The 13986-nt window shown below is 40.4% G+C and overlaps 1 protein-coding gene across 2 annotated transcripts in view; it reads left to right on the top strand.

Annotated features, from left to right (window-relative positions):
* The first annotated feature begins 1516 nt into the window (after nucleotides 1-1516).
* Nucleotides 1517-13986, top strand: part of LOC117291310 (alsin-like) — a 47790-nt gene continuing 35320 nt past the window's right edge. For both annotated transcript variants that reach the window (XM_033772949.1, XM_033772948.1), the window contains exons 1-2: nucleotides 1517-1890; nucleotides 9542-11011. In XM_033772949.1, the coding sequence (XP_033628840.1) occupies nucleotides 1877-1890; nucleotides 9542-11011 (1484 nt within the window). In that variant the 5' untranslated portion in view covers nucleotides 1517-1876. The remainder of the gene's footprint in view (nucleotides 1891-9541; nucleotides 11012-13986) is intronic.

Here is a 13986-nt window from a genome sequence, read left to right as displayed (position 1 = left end):
GCCTTATGTGCGCATGCGTAGATTCCTGGGGGGGGGGGGGGGCGGGGGTCCACGTGCACATCACAGTAGTTTCTTTCGTGGCGGGAAGCAAGGTCTTCTGAAACTATCTTGTCCAGCTCCTTATCTTAACTCATTTAATTATGGACATTTAATTTAGATTAAATAAAGTGTTTCTGAGCTGAAGAAAACAAGCTAGACTATGGATTGTTGACGAAGGAAGGCGTGTGCTGGCATGGCACTTTGATGAGAGGGCCGCGGATCGGAGCTAGAGCACACGGCGGATAATGTGCTCCTGAACTTTGATAGACCAGCGGACACTTTCCTTTGGCATGAGACAGCCCGACAAAAGATAGAATTGGTGAGTTTACTAAACAGTCATTGCTCAAACACACACACAAGAACAAAAGTTCAATGCGAAACCTAGCCCTACTGGGTTTTGTAGCTGAGTCACTGTTGAGTAGTCAGCATGAAGGAAGAACAGCAAAGTGTTGAAAGAAACTCGGGTGAGTTCGAAAATATCCACTCGTCGAGTGGATTACAGTTTTGGGGACTAGAACTGACCTACCTCTGTTTTAACGATGAAAGCCGGGCCCCATAATCAATTTCAACTTACAAGAGGTTAGTATACGTAGGAGTATTTTACAGAAGTTCACTGCCGGGGACCCACCAAAAATTAAAAAAGGAAAAACAATCATGACAAATTTCACTTGGCCAGTTGACTGCATAATGAGTAAACCCAACTTTCTGGCTGTATTGAACTTAACTCAGCTTTGCCAGCTCATTCTGGCGGACTTGTCCGTTTTAGTTGAAAAAGCTCACAGCTGAAAGTCGCTCCATCTCCATCTGAGCGGCTTTTTGAGATTACAGGCTATAGATGCATCATCATCAATAGTCCCATCGCAATTATTCAATCCCAAAGCACAGTATTAGAAGCCATTTTCGCCTCTTGGTTTGCATAATATTGTTTAAAAAATTTGCCAGACGGGGTTGTGGTGGAGCATAAAATTATACGAGGGGATCATTGAACAAGTTGTAGGCCCTACATCATTCACAAGTTTTCTCTCGTCGGGTGCACAATAATAATAGTCTTTTTCACCACCACTGCTAAACATGCATACCGCCCTCACTTGTTGGGCGGCCTTGGCGTAAAGCATACCCAAAAAACTCTGAGCAAAACTCTGAATAATAACTGTTTTAATTGAAAGATTATATCATTTGATTAATTTAGTGGTGACTTGGATTTGACAACAAACTCAGATAATTATTATTAATTACGGGTTGATGAGTTGTGGACTGTGCTTGCTTACAAAGTTTTCTTGAAACAAGACTACTCACCTAGGGCTGTTTTGCTTATTTTCTTTTCGCATGATAGTAAAGGTTTCATCTGTATTCTCGACGTCATATAAAAACAAACATCTTCTTATACGAGTTCTGCCTACACTGGTAACAGTTCTTTACAATAACTCACATAGGAAATAGCCGCATACCAGCTAATATTTACATCGTTGCTGACTCGACTGTGACATGACAGCTGTTCATCTGGGGGAAAATTTTGAATGATTTTGATGAAAAATTGTATGCAAGTATCAGATTCCAGCCTGCTGATTAGCTAGAAAGGAAGCAAAACTGTTAAGCACACATCTTACTTGCCTCCACGTTGGCTGGCATAGCGCGGCAGTGCTGAAACTGTTGAAAAATCAGCCGCCGAATTTACCGAGAACGTCAAGTTCAGAGTTGGATCTTTCGTCGTTGTGTGTCGTCGTCGGTGTGGGCGTTGATTCCCAGGGCCAGGCAGGCGATGATGATGCGGTGAGCGAAGACCGGGAACATTCATTCTATTCTAGGAATCTAGTTCTGCACATCGACATTTGACATCATGGAGACTAAAGTGTAAGTAAAACCATTTGTCTGGCTTCTGCATTGGGGTCCATATAACCCCCGTATATTTAAATAAAAAATGTCCCACACATGTATATAATGTGTCGGTTATATTTATAATATAATGACAATTTTTTTGCTGAGGAGAGTTTGTTTGGATGATGACGGATATATTATTAGCACTCTCTAGTCTTATTCTTATTCTTACTTTAACTTATTATGCATTGTAATGTCAGCATATAAAGATAACACCAACTCTGCTCTGCTGGTTGCGATAACAGAACCCTCCTCCCGACGGAAAAGTGCAAAATTTAGCAATGCATATTTGGGACTGCACGTTAACACTAACAACAGTCACATCTGAGGCGATTTGTGCAGTAAAAAATATCAAGGTCAAGATTGAGACGGCTGTCGAGAGGAGGGTTATGTTGCAACTAACTCTGCCCAAGCCAGGGACTCTGTCCTTGCACTCTGTCCTTGCACTTGGTCGGAGGCTTGGGTAGGCAGCCAGGCTAGGATATTCGGGATTACTTCTAGAAACTGTTTCAGAAGGCTTCCCAACAGTTTCTAGAACTTAACTTAACTCAGGATTATTTAATATTGGTCATGTACAGTACAGTGTGTAGGGTAAAATTATTGAATACTCAAAATCTACCTCCATAAGGTTTATTGTGGTTCAGAACTGCAATGCGTTATGTGTAGGCAGATGGGGCATTTGCTACAACGGTGTATATTGTCATGCATGACGTGCACACGCATGGCCTATATCTTTGTGTGTGTTCAACAGTGCCCTGTTTGATATTTTGCTATTCGCGATAAACCTTGTGCGTGGTTCTCAGTCTTGATCTTAATCTTCTATACACCGACAAACTCTTCTTACTTTGTCTCAAAAAACTACTCTACCAAATAAATATTGTTTTACTTTAGTTTTAGTGCATTTGCTGTCATGCATTTAGTTGCGATGATCGTAAGCCTCTATCCCTCATCTCATGTCAGGATGATGGAGGGTTACACATCGCAACTATAAAGATATAAAAGCGTTGTGCATAATATGTGAAGCATGTATGCCAAGTAACATACATAATTCCATGCATTCGTTGTGTACTGTGTTTTAGCTATAAGAACTGTCCGTTACTCATCATGAATTTTCATCTTACCAACGGTCACATACAGATTTCCGGAATATCAACATAAATAAACAAATTTGTCATAGTTGAGGCCCGTATAGCACTCTCTAGTCTTATTCTTATATGAGTACATTTTCAAAATTCCTTTTGATTGGCATTTTACTTGAATGTTTATCTTAAACTTCAAACTAATTTGCCAAATTGCCCATCATGAGATTTAACCTCATAGGGCCTGATCATGAAGTGTCATCTTCAAAAACCTTGCAAATCTGCCCCATCACAGTTGACCCCCACCCCAATTTGACCTATTAGGACCAAGAGGTCCCCGTTCCTGCCACAAACATTCATTCATTTATTTACAGACTGCACAAATTGTGAGAACTACATGTATTGTATCACACACCTACTACACAGGAGGGGAAATAAATTATTGTCATCTAGAATAAACCACAGGGGAAACTGACTCACTCAGGACGGTCCACCTAAAAGTGAGACAAAAATCATCGCCCACCTGCAGTAGGTAGGACACTGCAGAGGAAATTCTAATTTAGAAAGATACATCATCATGAATCAAATTATTGATTTGATATATTTAAAATGATTTTCAACTTGTAATCACAGTTTTGTACACAGACCTTTCAAAAGGTAATTGCACATTACATGCCCACTTGCCACTTACACTTGGTACATGTATATCAAAAGAAAAATGAGGTAGCACCGCGCCTTTTTTATGTAGGGCTGATGGTGGTGTGGTGTGGTGCACGCGCTTGTGCGTCTGCCTAGTGCGCAACTCATGCTGTTTGGGACTGTTTGCCAACCAATCTAGTGTCTGTAGTAAGTACATCTGCATGAATATAGCCAAATTTCACGGGAAAGGTCCCAAATTAAGTAGGGAGAGTTGTGAAGAATGTTCCCAACTGCCCTTTTATCAAGAAATTGATTTGTGACTGTAAATTGTATAATGCAAACTGTAATACATTATTACTAGTGTTTTTGTGCAATTAATAATAAAAACTTATTTGCTGAACAATAATCTGATAAATCCTCTATTCAGTCAAAGAATTTTTAATTCAATCCATTCAGTAAATTTTCTCTTGCTTCTCCTGCTTCCCTTCTATTCCTACTATCCTCCCTTTTTTCTTGCAGTCCCATTTTTCCCTTTTATTGGCTTTAAAGTTGGCAACCCTCATTACAAAACCTCACCCACTCCCCCTGTGAAAAAAATGAACTGCTCTTGATTTGTTTAATCCTACAAAATGGCTACAAGTGATACCGAGAGCCTAATCCCCTTGAGCTTTAAGCCTACCATGAGCTCAATCCCCACGAGCAGGCTGCCATTTCTGCATGACTGACATGCAAACATATCCCAACGTATGGTCTGAGCAATCTCTGGGGGGATGAGGTCACCACCCACCCCCCCCTCTCCGTCCACGTCACCCATCAGGTGTGACTCATCGTCCGCGACGACAGAGACAACTCGTCTTCTCTCCTCTCTCAACGTAAAAAAGATGTCTTGTTACCTCGAATGCCTGGGAGCAAACATGTACTGCCTCAATCCTGACAAATGACAAATCTCATCATGTTTAAACAAAAAGCCGGGATGGTTGCCATGGTGACCCTTTTGTATTAGTAAAATATGATCTGCAAAGTTGCCAGACAGTAAGACTGTGTGCAAACAATTATGCCTTGGATAAAATGTTTCACCTGTGTTATTCCATAGAGAATTTGTGATTCTTCTAAAATTGTACCCATGTTTTTATACATTTTCGGGTGGGGGAGTGGTGGGATTTGAAAATGTGGTCCCTAAACACAAGTTGGGATATTCCTACTCTAATCTGATTTCAAAATGTGTTTTCCTCTGTAAAATCAGGAATTTGTTATTAAATAGCCCAAATTAAAGTCTTTATAAAAGTCTATGTTCTATGTAGGTCAGCCATTTGTTTTGATCAAAATTTCTGCATAGAAAACAATAGCAGTAGGTTTTATTGCCTGCTGTTTAGTTTCGATCCGAGGTCGAGGGCGGACGTGCTCTTACCCATACCATTGGGAAGTTGAGCTGGCAGAGGATAATACATAATTTGTTTTTGTATTGTGTCTCCGAACTCAAATTGAATATCTTGCAAAAACATAAATTAAACTTCACTGCCCCCTGTGTTCTTATCTTATAGGCCCTAATTTTGATTTCGACCCAGGCCTGTATGCTTCGTTTTGGAAAGGGCTAGTAGGGCGCAAAGGCACTCCATAGTAAAGGGCACCCTATGAGGAAAATGTTAATTTCTACTGGACCATTTCAAGGGCACCAAGGCAATGACCAGGGCATGGAAGCAATCGCCTTCGTTGCCTTTGTGATGTATCAGGCCTGGTAAAAGCTTTCGATGCTTTTGGTGGTTATTTTTTGAGTGTATAAAAAAAACCCATCATCTCAAGGTCGTGATAAACAAGATTTTTTAAATAGACTGGCCCCAATCAATATTCATAATGATGGATGTGTCATTGTATTTATGAATGGGAATCAATTCTGGCAGGATGGTGTGCACATGGCCTGGGGCTCTCCCCTCATTGATCAAAATCAGCTGACTGGAAGATATTTAGCATCTCAGGGGGATCCTAATATCCTGCTTGGAATAAATTAATTCCTTGTGCTGTGGTGTTGACAGTTGCACACCACACTATGGGCACACCAAGATATTGACTATTACATAGTATGTGTACACATACATTTTATATGGATTTTCCCACAGTCTAGTGCATGGGTGGGTGGGGGTTGGGGCGGGGGGAGGGGGCTGGTATGCCAACAAAATAAAGTATTTGGCCCTTTTTTCCTGAGTTCAGGTAAAATTGTCACATATTTCATTTGATTTATTTATTCTGGTTGTGGAGCCACAAGGACTCTTGAAGAAGTAAATTTAATCACACTTTAGAAGAACCATGGAAGAATACTGGCCACAGACAGATATTCCACTTCCAGGTAAAATCCATCACAGTTGGGTAGGGACTGAAACCCAATCCATGTAGTATAGTACCCCTGGATAGCACCATAGTAACCTGGGATTTGAACCAGGGTTCGTCCACTGGTGTGGTAGGCATGGAAAGTTACCACTACGCCAACCTGACTGCCTGAATTGACATTATTTGTGGTATTTTGACTAAATGAAGGAGGAATTGTCTCTAAGATGAAGATCATACTGTAAAGGGAGTATTAGAGGAAGACACTTTGTAAAGGACATGTCTCCATTTGAAAGCTATTGTATGTATTGAATCATGTTGTACAGTGGAATGATAATAATGGCAATGAAAAATGAATAATGAATTAAGACTTACTGTATTAAAAATGTAGACTTTTACTGTAGAAAATATGAATTTTGGGTCACTTCAAGAAAAGGATGGATAACTGAATAAAAAAAGAGAAAGCAGTGTAAATATTGTGGTCTTGTCTTGGCTGAGAGGTCTAGAGCACCGTAATAAAGTTCTGGCAAAATAATAAGGGTGTGGGTTTCGAATCCTGGCATGGTGCTTTTGTTCTTGAGAAAGATGCTCGAAACTCATTTAAAATTCTCTTCACCAAGGGAATAGGCCGATGAGTGCCCTAGGAGGGCAGAGAGCTAATTGCAGCACTCCACATGGGAGCTGCCATGCTTAACAATGACCAGATAATAATATAAGAATTTATTTAAAAAAATGTAAAACTGGTGCACTTTAATTGCTTGGGGAAGAGAGATTAGCATCCTAAAGTGGTTGGACTTGTGCAAAAGCAGTTTCAAGATATAAGAAAATTAAGATTGTGTTTGACTCATTTCTACTTTTGGACATAAAATTTTAGGTTGGGCAGGGGACTCATTTTAAAAACACATTAGTTTTATCTAAAAAGTGCTGTAAAACCACTCTGCAACTCAAACCACAATCTTGAACAAACCCCACCTATTTATTAATTAAGTTGAGATGGATAAATGGATTCATTACAATGTATGTTATTAATAATGGATGAATATGCTTTTAGGATGCAGTTTGAGAATATGATGGCACTATCAGTGTGACCGATTGGTTCTCCCTAATCTAGGCATCTAGGGTATTTGTATATAAACTATGTGAGTCCTCTACACTTTCATCCAGAGGATGAGGTTGCCCGAGGCAACAGAATGCTGTCCTAAGCACTTAGACTTGACGATGACTAACCCATTGACTCTAACGCTTGCATTGCTTGCAGACATACTCCTGCAGATGTTCACACCAATCCACAATGCGAACAGTGTGAGCCCAAATGAAGCGGGCTCTCCTTACATGCAGTGCAAACAAACAGTGACGAATTTGACAGCATGAAAACTTGGCGCCCGAGTATTTGCTGAAAGTCCATAAATGTACACTTTAAGGATAGTGGCAAAGAGGTTTTTTGTAAAAGCATTGTCCATAGGACTTCTGAAGTACATAATGATGCGTTCAAAAAAGCAGGCTTTCCTTACGTATGCAATGCAAACGAACAGTGATGAATTTGACAGCATGAAGTTTTTCCACCTAAATATTTGCTTTCATGTCCATAAATGTTACTTAAAAGGATGTTGCATTTAAGAGATTTTTTGGTAAAAACATTGTCTGTAGGATTTCTGAAGTACGTAATGATAATGTAAACAGTAAGTGACATCTGCTCATTTTGAGTCCGCTAAAGAATTTCATGCTACTTTGATTTCAATGGTTTGTCCTTGATAAAAGCAAAATATTAAAGAGCTACATGTGTGTCCTGCTGTTTACATTATTATAATAAACATGCTGTGGGGAGGGTCTTTTGTTATGTTAACGTCACAGTGAGTTTGAGATGCATGGTGCACAGTGCTTTTTGTTTTATAAAAAAATATGAACTTCTTTGTGTTGGTTTTTATATATACTATCAAAAATGTTTACACAGTTGTTTTGCTCTATTGTAGTATGGCTTTGCCATTCTTTCATATATATAACAATCAGAGACCATTTACAAAAAATAATGTTAGCTTATTCAAGATCACACAAACAAAGCAGTGTAACTGATATTTTAATTATTGCATCTGGTTAGAAAAAACATAAGTACACTTACAATGGCAGAGCATGAAGGATAGGACTCATTTTCAATTCAATTCAATATTTTACTAGTAATGTTAAAAAGTATGTTAAAAAGTACCTGAAATTCCTTTGCACAATTGTGAGTCTTTTCTTATGATTGGAAAGGAAATTTTCATAAATTGTTGGCCTCGAGACCCAATCTGTTTAGTTTCTGAGCAAACATTTCACGACCTTAACTTTATAATCTCAAAACATAGGCTATGAAATACAAAAAGGAACCTAAAGAATAACAAATCCCTGCTGTGTTTGTTTATTTTGAAGGTGGCGCAGCCCAGTTAGCACTGTTTGTTTGTGGCACTCATATAGTGAAGGCCAAGTAAAGCCATCATAAAGGGCAAAGGCAGTGGTTCAGAATTAAAAATATAGAAAGTTGGCTTTAAAATTAATCAAAGTGCAGATTTTTTCCCCCTTGGTCTTGGTCATGGAGAGGACCCGTCTTGTTCTCAGTCTCAGACTTTGTGGTCTCGACTACATCACTGAGAAAATTCATTTGTGTGCCGTACAATGTACGTGTATTACATGGTATAAAAAAATCCCCTTTCTTTACATTGCAGACAAATTGTCAGAGAGTTGTCGGGACTACACATTGTGTAGAGATTCGCCCCAACTCTGTACAGGGTTAAAGGAACACGTTGCCTTGGATCGGTCGAGTTGGTCTTTGAAAAGCATTTGTAACCGTTTGTTATAAAACGCATATGATTAGAAAGATGTTTTAAAAGTAGAATACACTGATCCACACAAATTTGCCTCGAAATTGCACGGTTTTCCTTTTACTTTGCGAACTAACATGGTCAAACTTTTAAAATTTGACTCCCATAATGGCCGACCATGTTACTGTTTAGTCAACGAGGTAAAAAGAAGACCACGCAATTTCGAGTGATACTTGTGTCGAGCTTTATATTCAACTTTTAAAATATCTTTCTAATCATGCATTTTATAACAATCAGTTACAAACACTTTTCAAAGACCAACTGGTCCGATCCAAGGCAACATGTTCCTTTAACATCTGAAATAACCTATCCAGGAATAGGATGGTTTGTGGAAGCACAAACGTTTATGAATGTTTGGATTGTTTAATGAAGAATGTTCAAGTGAAAATACATGTATTCAAGCCAAACTTTCAAACTGCTTACAAACCAAAATGATGGTTTAAGTGAAAAATTCTTATTGGCTTGAAGAACCTAGCAGGGTCTTTCTCTAAACTAAAAAAATAAATTAAAAAGCTTTTTGGAAAGCCTCTGCAAGGGTATACATTGTAAACATTTGGCCATGATAACAATTTTTGAATTTATAAACATAATTGGTATAAACTTATAGCATTTCAACTTTAAAGAAGATGGTTTTTTAAGTTGGGAATCAACCAGCGTGGTGTTGCAAATGTTATATAAATCATTACAAACAGGTTTTAATTTTTCCTAATTTTGTCAATGTTTCTGTTATTCTCATAGGGAGCAAGATGATAAAGAGACTGCCAAGGTTCAGCAGAGTCTCCAATCCGTAGCAATTACCTGGAAGGGCTTCCTGAGCAGTACCTCCCCGCAAGCATTCCCTAACCTCAACACCAAGAATGTCATCAAGATATCCCTAGGCAGTAAGCATTCCGCTTATCTGACAGACCAGCATGCCGTCTACTGCTACGGGTCAGGAGAATTCGGCCAGCTCGGACACAAGAAGTTCTCCGACGTCACCAAGCAGCCTGTTCTCGTTCAAGACCTGAAAGGTGAAAACGTCGTGGACGTTGTGTGCGGAAGCAACCACACAGCAGTATTGTGCTCAGATGGAATCGTCTTCTGCTGGGGAGACTCGAGTAGCGGACAGTGTGGAAATGGACAGATGGACAAGATTCATACCCCTCAGCAGGTGCAAATTAGTGACCTTGATTCTGATCCCTTTCTTACTCAGATTTCATGCGGAGATTCGCATACATCGGCGTTATCCAGCAAAGGAGAGGTCTGGTCATGGGGCACTGGTCCTCAGCTTGGATTAGGGACGGGTTCGACTCCTGTCGCAACTCCACGGAAGGTACAAGGCCTTGTTGGGAGGAAGGTGTTACAGATATCATGTGGGGCAAACCACAGCTTGGCTCTTGTCAAGAAAGTACGGTCCATGAAGCTGGGTGGGACCCGGCAAAGTGACATGGATGAGGAAGGGTCCGGGTCAGGAAGCCTGATGATGACGGATGAAATCTACTCTCTTCATGAAGAAGGAGACATCGTCATTATCACAGACACAAGAATGACCAGCTCCCTTGAGGAAATTCCATCCGTGCGGAGTTTCTCGCCGGACAGTATAGACGTGGCAGCGCGAGAAGCTATGGCGGCCGAAAAGGAAGCAAGCGAACACGGCTCAGTGGATTCTAACAACAGCCAAGGTACATACACACTAGACAATGAGAAACACGCCGAAAAGAAAAAGGAGGAGCCGGTATCAAACGGTGACGTGTTCGTTGACGAGACAGACTCGACAAAGACCACGACCCCACCCCCGCCCCAGTCTATGCGACTCGAGCGTAAACTCACATTCACAGAGTCCTTCGATACTGAGTCGACAAAGAAGTATCTAGCGGAGCAACTAAAGCCTTTACAGCTCTCGGAACCGCAAAAACCGTCGGAGAAACTCTCCCCGAAAGACCGTATTCTTGCCAGCCTTCCTCAAGCAGTGGCGTCCAAAATCACCAAACTCATCAGCCCGCTCAGCTTGAGGTCAAAGTTCAGTCTGATCTCCGTGGAAGGGACGGAGTTTGACGATTCCGAGGTGGAGGAGCTGATGATGGGTGGATGCCACCAGGACAGTGACAAAACGTCAGATATCAGGTTCTCACTAGAGGGCGCTGTTGATGATTTGATGTTGCAGACAGAGGTATGGAGTTGGGGTAAAGGAGGCAATGGACAGCTTGGTCAAGGGGATCCACTCGAGAGGTTAGTGTTATCAATTTGTTTGAAATTTTCTGTCCTTTGACTAGCCCACACTATTCATTTTGACGAGGTGGACTCTACCTTTTGACACTCTCAAGCAAATTCCCTGGAAATTCTTCGGGGAGTTTTAACCCCACCGCCACCTCATGTTCGTTCCACACTTTCCTGGGGAAAATGCACACCCAGTAGGCTTACCCCAGGGTTAGATGTATATTACTTACTCCCAAGTAGAGTAAGCTACTTTTAGAGTGGTTCGTTCCCTGGTGGTTTTCCTGGGTGAATCAACGTGTATTGTGAAAGGGGCTTTAGAATGTATTCATAAATACCTCAGACAGTTTCGCTATTCCTTTTGGTGGAGAGCGCTTCATGTGGGTGTGTATAAACCTTTGTTTATGACCGGTAAAAATTGTTGAAACATGGGCGTGACACGCGAGCCTGCACCTGTTCTTATAAGACAGTTTCTTCATTCCTATTGGTCGAGAGCAACGGCTGAAACAGTTGTGCCACATCACGAGATACGCGCGACGGGCACAGCATTCCCTTATAAGGAGTTGTTTACCCGAGGGCGGCGGAGGGCTTTACCATTTCATAGTTGGAGGGGTGTTGTGTTGAAAGAAATCATTGAACAATTATAATTTTTGCATTTATTTTACTTTTTGACCAAAAAGTGTTGATGTTTTTGACCGAAAAGGTATTTATGAATGGGAATCAAAGTGTGTTGAATCGGTTTTCAACTAGTGGTTTAAACCCGCAGAGGCCTGGATCTTGATAACTTACCTCGACTTTGGTAAGGTTATCAAGAACCAGGCCTCGTTGGGATTAAACCACTAGTTGAAAAACTCTTTACCACACATTGATTCCCTTATTAATGTATGCTGTTCATATTTGTTGCAGTCAGTTCCAGAAAAAGTTGTTTTAGTCCGCTAGGTGAAAGTACCTCAGTAACACTGAAAACATTACATGTACTTTGTAATCTTAACTCCAAAATCATCCATACTGTCATCTAGGTTACTTGTACAGAAATTTTGGTACAATAATAACTCCAGCCCGGTGTATGTTCTACTATACATGATACATGTAGGACTAAATCTGTGAACATATTATAGTGTCTCAAAAAAGTTGCATGGTCAGGCTTCTAAAAAGCTGTGGGCAATTTACATTGAGGACAACTTATTCATGAACGAAACCAGGTAGAGGGTGGATTCTCTCCCCTTTTTTATTAATGTGGTAAGGGGGTGAATTCCTTCATAATTTGGGTAATTCATCTTATCAATTCTTCATATTTCTTGGGTGTCAAGTTCGTAAATGGTAAGATGATTCCGCCTAGGGTGTGAGATGAAGAATTTACGATGAGTCATTTCAGAAATCACATTGGTCGCATCAGTGTGATCTCTCAACCGTGATTTCTAATCGCATTAAATCCCCCTTCAACAAAGTGGACCTGTCAGATCGGGACGAATGCAAGGCTGGCTCTACTGACAGTCATTGGACTCTTGGCCTAGAAAACATGGACTCTTGGTCTAATGTTATGCCTGAACTGTTGCTATGCACATTCGGCAGTGTTCATGTTGTTTGCATTTTAATGTACATATAGCAATGTTCTGTGCTTGAAAATTGAACATTACTCAAATAATGGGGGGGGGGGGAGATATTTTTGAGTTTGAAATATTGGTTCATATTTTGGTTAACAGATCTTATTTTCCCTTTCAAGATAAACTTGATTGTTTGCCAAGCATGTGGACACATCCACTTCACAGATATAATACTGTGGTAGGAATTACACCCGTCTTATAGTTCAAGTTTGTACACAACATTCAATCTACATTCAATCTTTTAAACGCTCAAAACCGACTGTCCCATAATTTAACTAGATTTTAAATTATAACTTTGCTTGTTCCTTTTGAAAAAAAGAGGCTTTGAAAAAAGAAATCTTGTGAACATTTATTATCGATAAATTTGACTCTTGTATTTTCAAAGGCAATTATGCTTTTTAAAAATGGCAAGGCACCCCCTCCCAATTTGTTTTTCCAGGGGGAACACACCACATTTCAAGGGGCACCAAGGCAATGACCAGGGGGGCAGGCATACAGGAAATACCACTGTTCTGCCTCTCTTTAAATACAACTTACAATATCAGGCCTGCAGAATTAGCCAAAGATACCATGCATTTGAAAACCACCTCCAAATGAGGAATTTCTAGGCGCTTGCTTCTATTGTTTGATCTCCAGGTTTGCTCAAATTTATGTTTTTGCGAGCAATGCAATGGTTCAACCTGGTCATTCTACTGCCACATAGCACCCCAAGAGTCTTCCGGTATCAAGTTGTAAAAAGGCAATCTTTCTGATACATTACAGAACATACAGGTTAAAAACTAATGGAATCAGTGTGTGGTGAAGAGGTTTTCAACTAGAGGTTTAATCCCAATGAGGCCCGGTTCTTGATAATTTTACCGAGACGAAGTCGAGGTAAATTATCAAGAACCAGGCCTCGGCGGGTTTAAACCACTAGTTGAAAACCGATTCAACACACTTTGATTCCCATTCATAAATACCTTTTCCGTCAAAAATATCAACACTTTTTGGTCAAAAAGTAAAATAAATGCAAAAATTATAATTGTTCAATGATTTCTTTCAACACAACACCCCTCCAGCTATGAAATGGTAAAGCCCTCCGCCGCCCTCGGGTAAACAACTCCTTATAAGGGAATGCTGTGCCCGTCGCGCGTATCGCGTGATGTGGCACAACTGTTTCAGTCGTTGCTCTCGACCAATAGGAATGAAGAAACTGTCTTATAAGAACAGGTGCAAGCTCGCGTGTCACGCCCATGTTTCAATACTTTTTACTGGTCATAAACAAAGGTTTATACACACCCCTGTGACGCGCTCTCCACCAATAGGAATAGCGAAACTGTTTGAGGTATTTATTGTTTTATAAAACCATTGGCCAGTTTTTACTACTTTCATGTTTTCATGTACATT

Source organism: Asterias rubens, chromosome 6 (genome assembly GCF_902459465.1).
Source record: "Asterias rubens chromosome 6, eAstRub1.3, whole genome shotgun sequence".
Classification (NCBI taxonomy): Eukaryota; Metazoa; Echinodermata; class Asteroidea; order Forcipulatida; family Asteriidae; genus Asterias; species Asterias rubens.
The sequence above is the reverse complement of the archived record's forward strand: the minus strand, read 5'-3'. Positions and strand labels throughout refer to the sequence as shown.